A 21,289-nucleotide genomic window follows, 5' to 3' on the forward strand; every position below is an offset into this window, starting at 1 on the left:
AAATATAAGAATGTCACATGGAGACATGAAAATGACAGTGACTTCATTAATGACAAACATCAATGTGATCAACTAGAGAACCAATATCAGTGACCTATGGAAACTGAAAATTCAACTCATATTTAGAATGAAACTGCAGTGAAATTGTATATTTTTAAAATGATGTCCCAATCGCAATACTCTCTATCATGGGAGGCTCATGTTAGAAATGTATGTGACGGCTTAAGCAGTCTTCAGCAGGTAAACCAACCCAGCCTGAAATTGTAAACAAAAATCAATAATTTTATGAAATTGAGACACAAAATATAGAAACTTTTGGCGTGTTCTGGTATATCATAGCACAGTTAGGTATTTTAAGGAGTGTGATAAGCCCAACAGTGTTTTGTGAGTACAACAAATATATGTACAAACACACAACACTACACAAAGTAGGTAGCAACAAATATATGTTCAAACTTATAAGTTGGGACTAATAAAATTGATCAATGGAGTTGGTTCAAAATGTATTTTATTTATAACACTACCAATCTACTTGATTGGTAGCGTTATAAATAAAATAAAAACTTACAGCTCTTGTTTTAATTGAAATTTTCTTGTTGCTTCAAACTTTATTCTGCATATTTTTTTCTTAAATTCTTGTCAGACTGAACTGAGGTGGTGGAACCCTTTGTGGTTCGACTCAGGCGGCACCACCTCCACACCTATTTCTGTCTCATAACAGTGTTAAGTGTGGCCGTGTTCTGGATTAAACGGTGTGGTAAGGGAGACATACGTTTCCGAGGTGTTCCAGTAGTCCTCAGGGGATCTGTGGCCGACCTCCGGTAGGAATATCTGATCCTATCTGGGATTGATTACGAAGGTCCATGGGCGGAAGTAGCCACTTTTAGGTCAACCATTAGGTGGACTACATGCTGCTACTCCAATATTATAAAAAAAAATCTTAAGGACATGTTAAACACTTTGAAACTCAAAAAGTACCACTTTAATATGTTTTAATTTAATTAAATACATATGTGTGTCTTCCATTTCAGAATGGAGAGTTAGTGGATATGACACTAGCAGCAGATGGGCATACTGTGAAGGTTCATCAGGTGGTCCTAGCCCTGGCCAGTCCCTTCTTCAAGGAACTGATAACCTCGGTCAAGTGTCCGCATCCAGTTATATTCTTGAATGTAAGTTAAAATCTACATATTGCCTTTAGACAACTCCAATTCCTGTTATGGATGTTGATTTTGTTGTTTGTGAAAAGATAAAATTAACAAACTAGTATGGGGTCTACCTAATTGTAAGTAATCACTACCACCCATGTTGGCTTAATTGTTAAAATAGCTGCAATAAAAACCTTCCCCAACTATGCATTGCCCTATGTTGACTTCTATGTCGTAACAACAGATAATAAAACTTTTTTTTTCTATATTTTATAGTTGTTTTACCTATACAGGTATATTTATATATACAGGTATAGTTGTTTTACCTATACACCCATTGTTAATTTCCAGAAAGTAAAACACGCAACTCTATCCGCCATACTTGAGTACATATACACCGGAGAAGTATTAGTATCTTTAGAGCACTTAAATGATCTTGTTGAGGCTGCCAAAGAATTGCACATAAAAGGTTTGAAGGATATGGTAATATATTCCATAGTATATTTTACTTTGTTTAATGAATGGAAATTAAATTACATTTGTAATGCATATGGTACAAAGTTTGCAATGTTGTCCTGCTAACAGTTTTGGCTATGATTTCTTCTCTGATATCATTATTATGGATCTGGATCATTACACAAATCCATAATAATGATCATAGATTTGATTATAACTGCATAATGTGTGTCATCAATATATGAAATGAAAATAAATGAATGATGAAAAAAATTTCACTAAAATATTTTATGTATCTGACTATACAGAACATTATCTTAATCTTCAAAATAGGAAATGTAATCAAGGTGTTGTTCTAAAAATGAGATAAATTGCAGAAAGTGCATCCAACACTTAAGGAGACAGCCAAAGAAGTACCAATGGAACCCCCCAGTGCAGCCATTTTGGAAGATGAAGAGCTATGTTTATTTCAGGTGACACTTGATGACGAAGAAAGGTAAGCACAAAGTTAAAGAAAAAAATAACTTGTCAGAATAATTTTAAGAGCACATAATCCACTTGCTTCCGTAGATCGTAACTTATGAACAAAGACAACCAAAGTCTTCAATACCTTCTTAATTGAATAACCAATTATGATGAGTACATACAACAATAAAAATATGTAATATTATTTTAGACAACAAGTTCATGGAATGTCTAATATCATGCAGTTTACGACAGAATGCGACTATGACGATGAAAAATTGTGTGACAAGGACATAATACAGGTTATTCCGAATGAACAATTTCTGCACAATGAAGAGGATATGCAAAGCGAACATATCATGCAACATGAACAGGATATGGCAACAGGACATGACATGCAAAGTGGGGATATGCAAGACACACAATTGAATAATGATTTAGATGGACAGGATATGCACAATGAACAGATTATACAACAAGATCAGGATGAAAATGATTCGAAAATAATGGATGATGATATGATGCAAGATGATAGTGAAAGTAACATCTCTTTTGATATTGTTAAGGCCAAAGTTGATCCAAGTAAGTTAGAAAAACATAACAATTTTATATATTTCAATAATGCGCTAGCTGATGAAATGATTGTATAAAGTTTTGAAATAAGCATTGTGATAGATGAGGGCAATTTTTAGCTTATAGTTGACTGTAACAAATATTTGTAATGGTAGCCAATGTATCCATTCGATTCCTCAAGTATTCTGTCATTTAAAGTGAAGTTTGATCAAGATGAGCTAAAGCTCATCGGAGCTAAAGCTCATACTCCGAAACATTGCATTTGACACTTGGTTAGACCCTCATATTATGTAACATACCACAAACTTGTTACCTATCAAAATTATTAATAACAATTGAGGCTGCTAGAACCAGAGTGGCCTAACTGTATTTTAATGACTTCTGACCTATCTGTATTTTCGTAATTTAAAAATGTTGCACACTTCTACTTATCTCCATATTATAAATCATGTTTCTTATAATTATGCTAATCTGGTTCTAACAGCCTCAATTATAAACAATGTTTTATTTCAGGCAACTCAGCACTCCAATACACGGTATCAAACCAAGGCTCTCTCCAAATTATCCTGAATCGTTTTGTGTATTACCTAAAGCACACTAATCGTGACAAGTCGCGTCAGTGGCGATGCGTGGATTACCTTAGTCATTCAGCCAAGTGTCCGGCGTACGTGATTACTAAAGACGACATGGTCATTCAAAGGTACGGCCATTGAACATGTATAGTTCGCATCAAACTGCTAGTCCGGTCTGAAATTGTTGCGAGCTACACTACGACTACACCTTTTTTTAATTGTTGACGAGGGGGAAACCTTCAAAAGGTACCCGACGCCGGGTTATGTGGGATTTTTACCGCACTAAAACACTCCCGGTGGCCGTCCTCAGCGTTTGGTGGAGAACTCCGAGATCTCCAACGGAACACAACCGGAGTTCTCCTAATGCGGTGCCCTTCTATCGGGCTCTGTCCTGGGGGGAGCAATTTACGCTCCTCTCACATCCCCTGGTGATTACAGCGATATGCGACCACACAAACCGCTGTCCTTCCCGGGGTCGCTTGCTGGACGGTTCGAGCTCCCACTCTTGCCGCCCGCAACCCCGGAAGCCCCTTTTAGTCGCCTCTTACGACAGGCAGGGGATACCGTAGCCCTATTCTGATCCCGGTACTACAGGGACGACTACACCTAGTCATACAATTTGCTATGACGACTCGATTCATTTCTATATTCAGAGTGGACTAGCAGTTTTACGCGAACTATACTTTCTAAAGTACAAAAATTAGAATTGACTTACACAGTTAAGGTCGAATTCCGTCGTAACACAAACATAGATTCATCATTATAGTTATGAAGATGTAAATTTATGACAAATAAATTGCGTCGTTTACTATGCAAAGAACAAATTTCGATATCGTTGAAACCTGTAATTGATCTTCTTTGAAGTTTAATATTACAGATCAATATTTATATCTATTTCGACAAAGTTATTCAACTTAATAATTATTACTTATCAAATAGGTAATTATTTTTAATAAAAAAGCTGCTGATAACTTTTTTTATTCTTATTTTTTAAATATGTTTAATCCGTGAAACTTTTAAGTGCCAAGTTTATTATATAAATCTTAGCAAAATATTCATCCTGTTCCTATTACTTATAGAATAGCTGCGCACACGCATCCGTACCACGATATGAGGATTTTGAAGAAATTGAAAACCGGTGCCGTCTTTTCGGCTATAATTGAAGCGGAAAAGGAAGGATACAGAAAGAAGAGTAAAACAGAAAAAACTGAACCTGTAATTGATGATGATTCGAATGTAGAATAAAAGTTATTTTAGGTATATTTAAGTAGTAAACGAGCATGTAGTCACTCTGGTGGTACATTGTCTCTACCGCGGATGGACATCTGTAAATAAAATGTTGCAAATGTTATTTACAGATGTATGTGCGCTCCATAGATAAATATAGATATCTCACCGCCTTGTAATTGAAGGAAGACATTAAATGTGTCACAAAAGTAAAATGGCTGACTGTTTTCCCATTACGTTTCCGACTGTCATGGTGTAATTTACGCGGAACAATGCCGACATGAGCAGTTAAGCAAAAACAAGACTAAATCGAACAAGTGCAGATAAATAACGTTTCATTCGTAAATACTCTAAAAACTACATTTTTTTAATATTTTTCAAACACGAAAATAGATGACAGTGACAATTTCAAAACTGGTTACATTTTCTTGTTAGGAGTGAGTAATCTTTACTAATCTATGGTGCGTTCCTGCAAATATGATAAAAGTCCTACCTGAGGTCACAAATACGATGTTCTCTCTGAGGACTATTTTGGAATACTTCGTATAAATGTATCTCCTACTACACCCTTTCAAACAACACAGAAATGTTTCGCACTGCTGTTATAAGACACATGATGCGGCGATGTTTTTGGAGTCGAGCTACGAAGGACGACCTTTATGTGTACATTCTATATATATTTCTTACGACTTTTCACCCTTTTTATATTTCAAATAACCCCCTCATATTAGATACGATTTAAAACATTCAATTCATCATAAGGTAAAATATAATTTATGTTATTAATGAGATCATGGCGGATTATGTTCAAAAAGAATTTTAAAACATCTTTGAAGTAATAAAATAGATTTAATAAAATCGCACAAACTGGTTTTTTTTTCAACATTTTTAATTTTCTATATCCCAGATTATACATATTTTTTAAGTTTTTTGTATTAAATAAATATTAAGGACCTAAATAAAATTATACTATGTGCCCAGGTGGCTTTCGAATTTAATGCAACGTTTAAGGACGCGAATATTTATTAATTTAGACAAAAATCATTTGAATGGCAAAATAAAATTTTAATTTATTCATCAATGCCAAGTAATGTCTTGTTTACAAATAGATTATACTGGTAGTAGGTAATATATTTCTCATATCGGTACCGGTAAATAGATGTCTGACTAATTTAAATTAGCTGAGTAACAAAAATATCGACTATCTTTTTTATTCAGACATCGGGTGATACTGAATACCTATTACTCATTTTGGAACGAATTGTGGATTAATTAAAAATCGCTTATTTTATTTACTAAAGAAAAATGGTCACCGAATTTCCGCGCTCCCCTTAATTCGGCGAATATTAATTTTCATCTATGTTAATAGCGTTCCGGACTGCCTAAATACCCCACCCATACATAGTATCGTTAATTAATACGAAATAGAATAACAGCATGGACTAGTCGACTAAAAAAAAATTGGTACTTCTATGATCTAGGCTCAACAATACTGTTATAAGGAAGAAAAGGGTGTGAAAGTAGAACAATAGAGCCACGATAATTAAAGAAATAGTTTTCACAATAAAAGCAAATCAAAGTCGAGTCAATCTCACAAAACACAATAATAATACGTTATATAACAGGTCATTGATAATTTCTATGCAATTAATTTACAACCACGTGTTGTATAAGTACTTTGTATTTGTACTGACTAAATTAAAATTACGAAAGTAGTTCTGGCACTCTCGTCCATTTTACGTATGGACATTATGTCTTACATAATAAGTGTTTACATCCCGTGTGCACTTATAAATTGACACTGGTACCTATATACCTACCTATATGATTATTGCCCACTGCTCACTGCAATAATGTTGCCTACGTTAATCCATCACGGAGCTCAGCTCAGTCAGTTGGATTGGATCTGTATAACGCACGTGTCATTTAACCGATCTAATAATTTAAACAAGTGTTCTTAGGAAATGTGTCGCTAAAATCTTTTTCATTATGTTTCTTTCGAGAGTGTTTTTATTTACGTTAATATGGATACAAACAGGAGCTTACAATATCCTCTGCTTACTGCCGTACCCAGGAAAAAGTCATTACATGGTGTTTGAGCCGTTACTTCAGGAATTAGAATCCAGAGGGCACAATCTGACTGTAGTATCCTTCTTTCCGAAACAAAATCAGTCGAATCGCCGCGATGTTGACTTAAGAAGCTTAGCGTCTTTAAATATAGAAATCGTAGATTTAAGGGATTTTGATTATTCTGTTTTCGGACTAGAAAAATACTTCGAGCACATACCGCTTATCACTGGTCTGGCGAAATCGAATTTACACCTCTGTAAGCGAATTTTGGATTCGGAAATGTTTGAAGAGTTTATTGCCGCGAAGGGTGACTATGATGTTATCTTAGTTGAACATTTTAATAGTGATTGTATGTTGGGCATTATTCACAATTATGGTCTTCCATCTGTCGGGTTAATGTCAACATCCATGCTACCTTGGACACCGCGAAGAGTAGGAGCTTCGGACAACCCAGCTCACATACCCGAAATGATGATGCCTTTTACATCTGAAATGAGTTTCTTCGAAAGAATTCAAAATACGATTTGTCATTATTTCTACATATGGTGGTACGAAATTGCAATACGTTGGGAAGAACAGCGGATTCTGGAGAAGAAGCTTGGTAAACGGTTACCCAAATTGGAAAATATAGCAAAAAACACGAGCGTCGTGTTGATCAACACGTACCATGTGTGGAACGGCGTCAGATCGGTTCCGCCCTCCCTTTTGGAGGTTGGTGGATTACACCTGCATAATAAAATTCTTCAACCTCTACATCCCGTAAGTATAGTATTTTAATAAATACATAGGTAAATTTTGACGTGAACCAAACTTCCATCCTTTCCGTATTACGTATTTCTCGGGTGCAGGTCGCACGCCGCGTTTGCACGCAGCGAGCAGCCACTCATTTATTGTTTCTTCAAATGAGCCGCCACCTGCGAGTCACACAGCGGACACGCGCTGTGCATCCTAGACCTGTGAAGGTGGTAGAACCCTTTGTGGTTCGACTCCGGCGGCACCACCGCCACACCTATTTAGCTTAAAACAGCAGTGTTAAGCGCTGCTGGGTTCTGGTTTGAAGCGTGAGGTTAGGGAGACATACTCTTCCGTGACGTTGCAGCTTAGTCCAGGGGTTGCGGCGCATCTGTGGCATGTAGGAATATCTGATCAGGTAGGATTAGATATTCCCACCTAAGGTCGGCCACAGGTGCACCGCTACTCTTGAGGACTAAGCTGGAACGCCTCGGAAAAGTCTGTCTCCCTTACCACACCCTTCAAACCGGAACACAGCAGCGCCTAACACTGCTGTTATTAGGTAGAAATAGGTGTGGCGGTGATGCCGCCGGACTCGAACCACAAAGGGTTCTACCACCTTCAACCTATCACCTATCTTCACCTATCTTTATAATATTATAATAGATTATAATTCATTTTGTGTGCTTCAAATGATAGTGTTTGATGTAGAAGTCGATAAGTACCTAACGAAGTAGATGATCAATGCAATATTTTAAAATTACTTACCTAAAATTATCGTTTGTGTTTGTGTTTCACCAATCTTTATTGTTGCATAGATTTTTCTATATTGTTATCAGTTTATAAATAACTAATGTTCTGGTAACAATACTGGTGTGGTAAGGCAAAGATACATAATGAGATAAGACGTTCTGACATAGGCGACTTAGTACTACATCTACCCTTAAATAGTGCATAAGTCTCGAATCCTATATAGGTACAGATTTACATGGGCTCATTACGTGCACTGCATACTCATTTCATATTTCTTCATCCTAAGATAATAATAATGAGGTACAATTAGAAAAACTATTCCAAATTATTGTTGAACATCATAATGAATCCATTGTTAAATATATTTGAAGAAGGTATGATAGACAATTGGTATCCCCGTCCAAACAGGAAGGTCAAACAAAGTTTATCTGTCTTAGTAACAACTAACTAACAAACTTGTCTTTGTACTGTTATCAACTGTCGAAAGAAATAGAAATAGAATAGTGATCTATTATGACAAATTATAATTTGAATAGTGTATTATATATAATACACTATTCATCTATACAGTCAAGCTTGTGTAGATCATTCTACTAAATTAAGCAATGTCAGACACGTTTGTTGGGTTGGGAGAAATCTAACATTTTCAAAGGCTTCACGGCCAGATTGGCCACTAACATGTATAGTTATCGCCAAACTGCTAGTTCGCTTTGAAGTTGTTACGAGCAGGTGTAGTCATACAATTTTCTATGGTGACGCGATTCTATATTCGCATTTCTATATTCAGCGCGGACTAGGAGTTTAACGCATACTATACTTTCCATCACAAATTTGCATTAGAACATTTTTTTCTAGTACCACTCCAAATGTGAGGGAATGCAGCAATGGAACAAAAAAGTATAGCGTACAAATACAGCCAATGTGATGCTTGATTACTACAGGTACTTACTAGTTAGGTAGTTACTATAGGTACTTACGTACCCTTAAAATAGCTAAACATCTATTATGACTCATATATGTATAAGAAATTTGATTTCCCACGTCGACGACCTAGATTCTAGTCTTAGGAACCTTCGAGCTTAGAAATCACAATGTACATATAGCAAATTTATTTATCACTTAGATTGTCGGTGAAGGAAAACTTCACGAGAAAACCCACATGCATTAATTTCACAGATCAATATAAAATGCACTTAACTATCCAGTTGGCTTATGACCTAAAAACTTAATATCGTACGAGGAGAGCAGCGTACTAATATTTAATGTAAATACTGCAAGTAGTTTGTTTGAAAGGTTTTAGTTCTCAAATCTCTCTACTAGAGATATAGTTAGGTACTCCAGTGCTAATTCAATACTAAATGACTGAGTGAAAGATAATTTAAGATAAAAAATAATTTAATACAATTATTTTTATGTTTTTTTTTATAGACGTAATATATTACTGACATTGAATTAAATTTAATTAATGTAAACTATAGTAATAATCGAATAACCTTGCAATTTAACTATAACGACACTGTTTTATGATATAAATATGAGTACCTATTTATTACATAAAAATATCTAACAGGGTTCATATAATTTAAGAATTCATCCTAATCCTTATTCAAGTGCAAAAACAAAGTTTTGAAGTTGATACGAACTAGTGGGGTTAGTATCAGATGTTTTCTATTTGCCAATAAAAGTCTGATAAGGTTACAGAACTGCCATCCGATGATAACAGGGGCAAATGCATTAACGTGACTTCCAAAGCACAGAAGATCGTATGAAACTTACCCACCACCTATCCAACGTGTATTTCAAATATACAGACGCCTGTTAGTAAATGTCTAATACCTACTATGCAACAAAATATCCGAAATGTGATCAATAAATAAATTTTAAATTTTATTTTAAATGTGTCACATGTATCATCACAATAATAATAATTTATATCACGGCGTGCGTAAATTGACGTTTTACGCACGCTTCGCGTGCGCAAAACCCCCATTTCCGACCCCGTAATATAAAATTTTATACAACACGCGGACGAAAAATGTTTTTCTGACTCGTGTGATTGCAGTCCTCGCCTGCGGCTCGGCCTGCAAACTCACACTTGTCAGAAAAAAATTTTTCGTCCTCGTATTGTAATGTACTATTGTTGTTATCTAACAACATAACAATAGCAATATTATTGTAATATATATCAATAGGCCGTGAATACAATATATTTGGTGATTTGAATTACTAAAATACAATTTGAATTACTACAATAGTGAAATCATTATAACAATCGGTTTCATTACACGAATATTTATTTATGCCTGTACCGTAAATATTATGTTAATACAGACACCGGCCAAGCGCGAGTCTATTTCCCTTACAGAGGGTTTCGTTACATTATATAGGTACGTAATAATATGTATAAATAATATATGGCTGTACACAACACCAATATTAAATCGCTGAAAGATGCGTACAGCCAATCTGTGAAACAAAAACAAAATAAGATTGGTAACACATATGTTACACACACAGCGTAATAATAAAAATAAGAATCAAGGCATAATAAAAAAAGGAAAAATATTATACCTATTTACATATTATACCTATATATGAGAAGCAAATACATGTACCTACAATTGATCATATTAGGTACTATATCCTCCTTCTTTTTCGGATTTGATTAAAAATGTACCTATTTCCTTTCATTAGTAATTATCTACATAACAAACTTGTCCGGTTGATTTATTATTTTGTTTCTTTGGTTAAAACTTCGTCAATAGCGTAGAAATTCTGCACTTTTTGTTGATTATGCAAGTCAATATAATCCGGATAATCAGTATGATAAAAATATATTTATATGAAAATAAAGTAGCAGATGAGCATGCAAGTCCCTTCATCTGCCGCTATGGACATCTGTCATAAATTTTAGATTAGGATATAGAGTCCTTCCTGTAGGTCGGCCAGAAATTCATTGCTATCCATGAGAACTTAGGGACACCTCGTATAAGTGTCTCAACAGTACCCTGCAAACCACGACATCGACATTATAGTGTATTATTTATTGTATAACATAGCTTTCTTATGGTAAAAATATGTAAATATATGTGTCAATATTATTGGTCCTATTTATTTCTGATGTTATTTCTAAATTAAATCATTGCATAACAACAATGCATATGTAAACATTATAATAATAAAGTCACTTCAGCAAACGAGTATACCTACCTTACAAAACATAATTAAATTTAGGTAATGGTAATCATAAATAGTACATTACAATACGAGGACGAAAAATTTTTTTCTGACAAGTGTGAGTTTGCAGGCCGAGCCGCAGGCGAGGACTGCAATCACACGAGTCAGAAAAACATTTTTCGTCCGCGTGTTGTATAAAATTTTATATTACGGGGTCGGAAATGGGGGTTTTGCGCACGCGAAGCGTGCGTAAAACGTCAATTTACGCACGCCGTGATATAAAGATAATTTAAGGACGTATTGTGATTTTAAATAATTTATAATATTATACCGACCTTGGTAAGGTGGTCTTAGTATTTTATTTAACCTAAAGTGTAACTCAGGCTACGTTCCTAGAGACTTACCAACCAATGTCATACGAATATTTATAAAATTATTACTCTAAGAACTTAACATACATTTAAGTAGATAGGTATCTATATATTAAAAATTTATTTCGTAAGTATGCCTAGGTAGAGAAATTAAAATAACAATTTCGAATAAAAACATCTTAACACACACAAATTATTAAATATTGTCAACTTAAAATAGTACTTATAAATAAATTAATTTGCGACGTCTGTGTGGACTGCAGTCGCGGTAGTCGTTTCAAATGCAGATAATTCCGGGTTCATCGCTCGGTCGAAGTCCTTCCTGATATCTTAATGATGGATTTTGACATTTATTCTTGATCTAGCTATTTATGCATGTACATGTGAAGGGCAACAAAATGTGCACATTTGTGGCGTGATGCCGTTAACCAATTAAACAAAAATCCGTGCATGACAGGAGTTTAAGGTACGACCTTCCATCACTACATAATCTAGGATATGTGTTTAGGAGCAGCATGCATTGTTTAGTAGGTAGGTTCAGGCAAAGGCGGGGTTCCAGTTTAGTCCTATAGCATCTATTATTAGCATCGCCTCATATCATACTGATATTCACTAACCAGCAAGTTGACTGTTCGCCGATCTGCTATTTTTATTTTATAAAAAATAAATAACAGGTACATACTTAAAACAAACATAGTAGCGGTATACTGTATTGTTTTAAGGTTTTCACTGCCACCTTATAATTAGCACTATAATTCAATTGAATCATTTTCAATAATATTTAATTTAGACCCCTACTCAATTAGGTAAATTGAAGATGAATACGTTATAATTTTTTGGAATATTTTTAGGACTTAGAAAAATGGGTGTCAGAAGCAAAAGACGGATTTATAATACTTAGCTTCGGATCGTTAATCCGTGGATCGACACTACCGGAAAAGCGGTTGCGCACCATTTTGAAAGTTTTCGCGCGCTTACCGCAACGCGTCGTGTGGAAATGGGAAGGGAATTTTATCGACGTACCTGATAATGTTCTAATTTTGAAATGGCTTCCTCAATATGATTTATTGCGTAAGTATTCATAATTAACTTACAGGAAACTGATAAAATCGATGTTGTAACGAAACCGATAATCGATCAACTTCGATTGATTTCTAATCGATCCCATTACGATCGCGCGATTCAAATTATGTCCGACGTAGTTGGTAGTATTAGTAGTAGTTCCGTATTCTTTTGAATACAGCCAGACGGGACATTTAATGGCAAATGGAATTTTAAAAACGATATTTAATCGAACATGGAAGCTGTCCGCTAGTTTGTAAGGGGCCACTGCCACGCTTGAACATCTGCAATCAACCCCAAATAAGATAAGTCCTGCCTCAGGTCGGTTACAGACGTGTTGCTCGTATCCTTGAGGACTAACTTCGAACGTCGCTTATAAGTGTTTCTTCCATACAAAACCCTTCAAACCCTTAAACCAGATCTTAAAACTTGTTATGGTAAGTGTGGTGGTGGTGCCACCGAAGTAGAACCACGAAGTTTTGCCACCTTCTAAATTATTATAAGTATAGTCCGCGCCAAACTGCTAGTCCGCTCTGAAGTTGTTGCACACAACTACAAGCATATATTCCGTAGCAACGTAAGGGTATAATAACGCAGCTATGTACCCGTGGGCGAGAGCGGGCAGCAGACGGGTGCCGGGAGGGGTCCCGCAGGTCTTCGTCCCGCTAATATCTACAATTAGCTATTCGACTACGCTATATCTATGGACGCGACACGTTTCTATATTCAGAGCGGACTAGCAGTTTGGCGCGGACTATACCTACCTTACTTTCCAGGCCACAAGAACTGCGTAGCCTTCATCACACACGCTGGCTTGTTGAGTCTAACCGAGGCGGTGTCGGCGGGTGTCCCGATGCTCGCGGTGCCCATCCTCGGCGACCAATATGGGAACGCTGCGCATGCACAACGGGTCGGCATAGCCTGTGTGCTGAGGCTTCAGAACTTGGATGAAGTCACGTTAGAAGATAGCTTGAAAAAGGTCTTGACGAGCGAGTAAGTTTGATTTAACTTGAACCATGATAGGTAGTTGAGATGTTGGTATCAGTATACCCAGGAGTTTCAAACGCTGCTATCTAATTTGGAGAGAGTGGTAAGGCAGACATACAAACCATTCCACCTTTAGGGGTTGTAGGCGAAGCGTAGGCGAAGCGCATCTATGGACTATCTAACGTGACATGACATGGAATTATAATTCCATTTGAGGTAGATTATTATTAGTGTCTTTACGGCGGTATTTTTTTGCTACGCCATATCCTATATCTATGAACCACTTAACATTCGGTAGACATAGCGTTCAGCTATTAATCAAGTCATTTCTACTACAGTTCAGAATATACATATTTAGTTTAAGTAGTAAATTTCATGTTCATATTTTTGATTTACAGAATGCGAGAGCGCGCTAAACTCGTTAGCAAACAGTGGCAAGACCGACCAATCAGTCCTATGGAGAACGCCATCTACCACATCGAGCGTACAGTGCGCTACAAAGGCCAGGACATGTCGACTCACGCTCGCTGGCTGAGTACATGGGAACTTGAGTTGCTTGATGTACTCGTATTTATTGTAGGAACACTTGTGATCGCGTTCTTAGTTGTACGAAATGCGTTCAACAGTTTTCATCGTAAAGAAAAACAGTGCTGATTTGTAGCCATTTCAAATGTCTTAGACTTATATGGTTACGCTCCTTCTATTTTAAAACCGTAGTGAATAAGTTTTTATTTAAGTTACAGTATTTGCATGCAGTTCACCTTATGCTAAAGTTCTCATAGGTTATGTACTCTTTGGTTCTTAGTACCACGTGTAGAATACGTGACAGTTTAATAATTAAGTATAGGGTAGCGAAATTCCAAGTATATGGTTAAATATGACTATCTATGAGCAGAAGTAGCCGCTCCACTTAACTCAAGGAAGACAGCATGCAGATAGCATAAACAAACATAGAAATAGACAGTAATAAAACACCTAATTATAAACAAAATAAAAGTATTAAAATATTAATGGCTTTTTACCACGCTTTTATTAGCTTGACCTGTATGTATGTAACAGAATCTTTGAACTCCATTATTACCCACTTTGAACGGTCTGATTAATTTAAAATTTTGAACAATTATCAAGAACCGATGACAATACACGAATTAAATTTTTTTATCCCATTCTCCTCATCAGGATCGTCAGGAATCAGGATTAACGATTTTCCTTGTGATTAACGAGTTTCCGTGGTTTTTAGTTTTTGACCTATAATTATATCATAATAATTGTATTAGCAAAATAACTTTTAATACTTTAATAACTTACTTACTTTTTAATACTTAAAAGGCATATATTATAATGCTGATTAATAATAATGAATAATGGTACAAAAAATAGTAAAAAAATATAATTTATTGTCCCCGATTCAACATTGAATATAAACATATAAAAATAATGTATTTCGATCTGTATATCACATACATGAGCAAATAGTCAAGGCACTTGGACATTATCTCAAAGATTCAGATTTCAATTTGGACTAGAATGTAACATATGTGTAACATTATCAACATATCCTATGGAATGTTACGGAATGCATTAGAGTATATTAAAAATATCCTTTCGGACAAAATCATTTACCTAACATTATCGTTTCATCATTATTATGCTTAAAAATAAAAATGCATTTTAAGTACTCCGAATTAAGAGAGTTGGTACTTAATGAATGTAGGCAAAACGAATGCTGCCTTATGGAGATTGCTGTTGTAGAACCTTAGATTCATCGCTTTTTCTTCTTCTGGGGTGAAGGTTATCGTTGGTTGGTCGAACTTCACGTCTTTGTCGAGCGAGCCGATTACGAATCCGATAGTGCCTGAGGGATACGTTGGAACTGACGTGTACGCGTAGGCTGCGACTGGAAACTGATTCCTGCAGTGTCCCAGCGTACTGGTGACTAGTTCGATGTCGTTCCAGAACGTTCCCGCTTGGGAACAAACGATACCGTTTGGTCTAAGCGCGCTCTTCATGAGCGCGAAGTAATTCTCTTGGAAGAGGCTGACAGCGGGCCCCACGGGGTCGCTGCTGTCCGTGATAATGACGTCAAACTCCTGGCTGTGGTTCTTCATGAACTCGAAGCCGTCTCCCACGTGCAAAGTCAACTTTTCGCTATTAAATCCGACAGCCATGAACGGCAGATATTTCTTCGAGACCTCGATTACTTTTGCGTCGATTTCCACCTGTAATGAGAATATTTGGCAAATAGTAAAATATTCGCACACACTGTTTTGTGCATACTATATATACAACAATGTTTCACCAATCTTTATTGTTGCGTAGATTTTTCTATATTGTTATCAGTTTATAAATAACTAATGTTCTGGTGACATCACTGGTGTGGTAAGGCAAAGACACATAATGAGATAAGACGTTCTGACAGGCGACTTAGTACTACATCTACCATGAATAGTACATAAGTCTCCAATCCTATTTACAGATTTACATGGGCTCATTATGTGCACTGCATACTCATTTCATATTTCTTCATCCTAAGATAATAATAATAAGGTACAATTAGAAAAACTATTACAAATTATTGTTGAACATAATGAATCCATTGTTAAATATATTTGAAGAAGCTATGATAAGCGATTAGTATCACCATCCAAGCAGGAAGGTCAAACAAAGTTTATCTGTCTTAGTAACAACTAACTAACAAACTTGTCTTTGTACTACTGTTATCAACTGTCGAATAATTATAAAGTTAGAAATGGAATAGTGATCTATTATGACAAATAATATAATAAACTATTCATCTACACAGTCAAGCTTGTATAGATCATTCTACTAAATTAAGCAATGTTAAGCACAGTTTTTGGATTGGGAAAAGTTGGATGACATTTTCAGAGGCTTGACAACCAGATTGACAACTAACATGTACCTTCTTTCACAAATTTGCATTAGAGAAATGCTCTAATGCAAGTACTACTCCAGTTGTGAACACAGCAGTGGAACAAAAAAGTATTGTAACCATTGACCTACAAATACAGCCCATATGATGCTTGATTACTATTGGTTTTAAAGGAGTCTGTGTTCAAGACTGGTTTTAAAGATAATACTGATTTAATAGTAATGACTTTATGAATACCATTAAGTATATTAGTTTATTATATATAATATTTTAATTGCAGTATCTATAATCAGGTCAATGTTTAACAATCTTATTTCTTATCATAAAAAAAATGCAATCCAAATAGGGATCCCACATTATTGTGGTTTGTTTTTCTATTATTGTGATAATATCACCACATGTTTACACAACTATAAAATTATGCACTAAATAAAACAGAGCAACAAATGAATTTAAATGAGATAAAATTTGATAACCTTCATATGATTTATGTACTACGATCACATCTTTTAATTCTTTCTTTATACATTACTAGTTGACCCGGCAAACTTGGTACCGCCTCAAAATCTATTTATCAAATATATTTCATATAAAATATAGCCTATGTTACACGTAGATAATGTAGCTTTCGAATGGTGAAAGAATTTTTATAATCGGTCCAGTAGTTTTTGAGCCTATTCATTACAATCAAACAAACAAACAAAGTTTTCCTCTTTTTAATATTAGTATAGATGAAATCATATTTAACTAGTAGTAAGCAACTTTACAACTCAAAGATTAAAATAATATAATTCAGTTATAATAAATATACAAGAAGTATAAAGCAGTGATGGCCTAGTGATTGAGACTCTGCCTCTTAACCAATTCCGTGCGGATGTGGCACAGCTGTGGTGCCATCCGCATGGAATTGTTTAATTGGGAGTTCCGACATTCTAATTTCAGGCATACATCTCCAATTTTTCAAAGTTATGTGCCTATGATAATAACAAAAATATTGTGAATCTGTAATATCTAAGAGTTTTTAAAAAAGTTCTGTAATGTGCATGAAATCTACTCGGAAATGCCCGACAGGGCATGTGTTGATGTCAATATAATGAAAAACTACTAAAAATAATAATATAACAGAATAACAAACCTGTACAATCTCCTTAACTTTAGGATGTTTAGCCACCTCCCTGGCAACACCACCATCCCCGCCACCCACAATTAGCACCTTCTCTGGATTTTTGTGACAACATAGAGGTAGAAATGATATCATTTCCTGTAAATAAATATACACATAGTATAAGAAATTAATTATCAAAATATGAAGAGGAAAACTAGGAAACTGAATTTAATTAACTTTTAATGGGCTACACTTAGGGCCACAATTGATGGGTGTAATTATAATGCTGGACATTATTAAAATGTGTTAGAAATTAATTGATTCTAACAGTAGGCAGTGGAAAAAATAAATTAGAGAACCTCTGTTGTGAGAGGCAATGGGGGCCCAACAGTGGGAGATTATTATTATCATTATTGATTTAATTAATAATGATAGTAAAAACCATATACCTGATATGAAAACTCATCTTTCTGTGTGCACTGTATAATGCCATCCAGTACTAGAACCCGACCGAAGCTGAGAGTTTCGAACACTTGTATATCCTGGTATTGAGACTTCTCCCGGTGGAGCACCTCCTTGATTTGGAAGGAGAACGTGCCACCAGGCCACATCTCGCATGATTCAGTGAACCAGTCTTTTTTGAGTGTGTCCATTGTTACTAAAATATTTTAAGTTATGTATATTTTTATTAAAAAAAAGTTAGCAGTGGTTTAAATAATAATACAGTCACAAAGTGTGAAATAGGATTGTTCATTATTTAGTATCATAAAATTTTATATAAACAATATTACTTTCATAAATAAAATACAATTTATTAATAAATTTAACTTAAATAGGGAAAATCGTAATTAATGTGCACATTAAAATTCATATTTCTTATTATCTCGTTTACTTACGTCTCTCCTCACGTGCAAAAACGATAAAGTTTATAAACTTTATCACGATTTTATATGAAAACCATCCACTGTACACGACGAATGCCAGCCGACTAAAGAGGCTCACTGATATTATACTGCTACAATGATAAGAACTTATTTGAATAGTGTGATTGTAATTTAAATATTATAAAGAGTAGCCAATAACTCTACAGTTCTACGAATCTACACTTTTATATGTACCTAAATTAAATTTTATTCCAACTCTACAATATTGACAATGACATTTGACGTCATGAATAAAATGCCAATGTCATTGTCATGATGGTAGTTCATTCACTTTCTTTGCCATATATGCCATAAGGGATATAAACCAAAATATAAGCGCAGTTAACATTACATGAATATTACTATCCAAATATAATATGCCAGTAGCATAAATATCTTATATCAATATAAAGCTCATTACTTAAAGAGATCAACCTTTCAGCATTTTTTATTTTTAATGATAGTGATGATAAAATGAGTTTGGCTGTTTGTTCTTAGTTATCTGCGTAGAGGCCTGAAGCTTGAATTATAACAAAAACTTATTTGTTTACATTCTAGTGTTTCGACTTCACTTCTTTTTTTGGGTTTTATTAATTTCATCTTATTTTAAAGATCAATAAAGCGTGAAAAATTATTTAATAATTGATTGAATTTCAAACGTTAGAGTATAAGTGCGTAATTCGGTTTAAAGTATTATAATGGATCGTGCTACAATATCAGCCGAGGAGTTTGTATATTCAGCGCGGGATTTTTTAAAAATATCGGACAAGATTCATGACGATTGGAAAATTATCGAGGACACAGATATACACAAATGTTATTTGAAAAAAGAAACATACATAGACCATGAAATTGATCAAAATACTGTTTTATATAAAGCGGAATATATTATCTTCTACAATTTAAGCTATGGAGTACCGTCGTTCAGTTTTAATGTATGGAATTCATCGGGATCTTTACTAACTCTAAAAGAAATTAGGAAAATGTCTTTAATTAGGTAAGTATCAATTATATTTCTTAGTTAAAAAAAACACTATGTTAACACTATACTCTGGCTTATGATATAATCGGACTCACGCTAGAAGAGGCGTGTCCTAGATTGTATAACGATTTAAAGATTTGATGTTAAAGCAGTTTTAAGCCCAAATAGACAGTCATACTTACAACATCACTTGGCAGAGTTATCCGGTATAATTTTCCTGGGTGGCTATGACTTTATCGTTTTATCATCCCCTAGATGGTAAGTGGTCTGCTTCTGTCAACGAACATCTGTTATCCTACATGAGGTCGGTTACAGAGGCGTTCTTACAATTAGGACATAAAACACTCCCCGCTTACCATACTCTTAAAATATTTTTTTGTTTAAAATTTTATGGTCCTTCAAGCAGAATAAGAAATTTACTAACCAATGCCAAATATTTTCAGTATAGACGAAGCGCAGTTCTACTCCGTGATAACACAGCAGGAGCACCCTTTGCTGCATCGCCCATACTTCATTATGCATCCGTGTCACACGGAAACCTTGTTGGCTGCCTTCAAACACCGCTCTAAGAATATCATAGTGACGTTCTTAGGTCTCATTACGCCGTTATTAAAGATAAATTTGCCGTTGGAATATGGGCTATGACTATTGTATGTTTAAAAGTAGGTAATTGTTGTTATGTTTTTCATAAGTAGGTTTCTACTCACTGTGACATTCTAGTTTTACCTTTATTATATTTTTTATTGTTATCAATATCGTCTTCAATGTGCTAGTGCTAAAATACATTCAGAAGTAGATAGTATTAATATAAATATCGTCTTAATATTTCACACCAATATTCCAATGGTCCCATAATTACAATGATTGTGTAAAAGAATTATAACATAAATGCTTAGTTATAAAAGAATTAAGATAGATTGGGCATAATCTTCGACAGAAGTTTTGTTATTGTAAAGTAAATTTATAACATGTTATGACGATAAAATATTATAATAGTTTTATCAGATAAAGATAATAACAATAAGGCATTAGATATTAAGTAATTACGAATAAGATTGTATTATAATTTGTTTATAAAAAATGCTATATTTTAAGGGTTTATTGCGCATATGTATTTCGATCTGTGTTTACTTACGATGTGTGAGATAAAATAAAGAACTGTTTGAATTCCAAAGTTTTCATATTTATGATCAAATGCGTTTAGTGGACCCACATTGAAAATAACAATTACATTATGATAAACACCCAAAAACAAGTGGAGTGAAATGCCCTATAAACCAGTCTGGGGAAAGGTGTGTATATATTCAAAGAATTTTTTAAACAACAATACTGAAAATAACTAGGTGCATAAAGCCTATATTGACTATATATAGTTATGTTATTCCTATTTAAAAAAACCTTATTCCAAACCTATAGAGGAAGGTAAATTAACATAATTCTGAATCATAAAAAACAACACGACAATTTAACTGCTTTTTAGTAATTTACAATGAAATAGACTATAATAGATAGATATGCTTACTTAGTAATTCTACTGAGGGAGTCCAAAAGTAGCCGCAACCTATTTCCCAAAAGCAGCTAAATCATCGATCGCGGAATTATTTCTACATACGCAAGTCGATAATCGCGGTACCCAGATTTAATAATAGATATGAATATGTAACTAAATGAATCTTGTGATATTGGCTAATTCAATAAAAACCTTCACATAAATTTTACGACATTGGAGGTTTTCCCTAATGATATGAAGTAGGTAAGTAATCTTTTATTTTTATTATTGGCTATTTCCCGCGATT

The 21,289-nt window shown here is 34.7% G+C and overlaps 4 protein-coding genes across 4 annotated transcripts; 3 read left to right on the forward strand and 1 right to left on the reverse strand.

Moving 5' to 3' along the window:
* Nucleotides 1–39: 39 nt before the first annotated feature.
* On the forward strand, nt 40–5,308 carry LOC140749741 (uncharacterized). The gene is made up of 7 exons (XM_073082890.1): nt 40–240; nt 1,032–1,172; nt 1,500–1,631; nt 1,982–2,100; nt 2,281–2,651; nt 3,156–3,342; nt 4,294–5,308. Exons 1-7 carry the CDS (start codon nt 160–162, stop codon nt 4,457–4,459), a joined length of 1,197 nt encoding a protein of 398 aa, XP_072938991.1. The 5' UTR covers nt 40–159; the 3' UTR covers nt 4,460–5,308.
* Nucleotides 5,309–5,934: 626 nt separating this feature from the next.
* On the forward strand, nt 5,935–14,604 carry LOC140749495 (UDP-glucosyltransferase 2). Its single transcript, XM_073082566.1, has 4 exons — nt 5,935–7,270; nt 12,396–12,615; nt 13,383–13,599; nt 13,992–14,604. Exons 1-4 carry the CDS (start codon nt 6,431–6,433, stop codon nt 14,245–14,247), a joined length of 1,533 nt encoding a protein of 510 aa, XP_072938667.1. The 5' UTR covers nt 5,935–6,430; the 3' UTR covers nt 14,248–14,604.
* Nucleotides 14,605–14,970: 366 nt separating this feature from the next.
* On the reverse strand, nt 14,971–18,760 carry SpdS (Spermidine Synthase). Its single transcript, XM_073082567.1, has 4 exons — nt 18,485–18,760; nt 18,038–18,246; nt 17,619–17,744; nt 14,971–15,812 (listed from the first exon to the last, which is right to left on the reverse strand). Exons 2-4 carry the CDS (start codon nt 18,239–18,241, stop codon nt 15,279–15,281), a joined length of 864 nt encoding a protein of 287 aa, XP_072938668.1. The 5' UTR covers nt 18,242–18,246; nt 18,485–18,760; the 3' UTR covers nt 14,971–15,278.
* A 292-nt stretch (nt 18,761–19,052) lies between these two features.
* On the forward strand, nt 19,053–20,667 carry Atg10 (Autophagy-related 10). Its single transcript, XM_073082568.1, has 2 exons — nt 19,053–19,508; nt 19,937–20,667. The coding sequence occupies exons 1-2, from the start codon at nt 19,210–19,212 to the stop codon at nt 20,136–20,138; spliced, it is 501 nt and encodes a 166-aa protein (XP_072938669.1). The 5' UTR covers nt 19,053–19,209; the 3' UTR covers nt 20,139–20,667.
* The last annotated feature ends 622 nt before the right edge of the window (nt 20,668–21,289 follow it).

Source organism: Epargyreus clarus, unplaced genomic scaffold (assembly GCF_041222505.1).
Source record: "Epargyreus clarus isolate Ecla_fem2 unplaced genomic scaffold, WU_Ecla_fem_2.2 ptg000018l, whole genome shotgun sequence".
Classification (NCBI taxonomy): domain Eukaryota; kingdom Metazoa; phylum Arthropoda; class Insecta; order Lepidoptera; family Hesperiidae; genus Epargyreus; species Epargyreus clarus.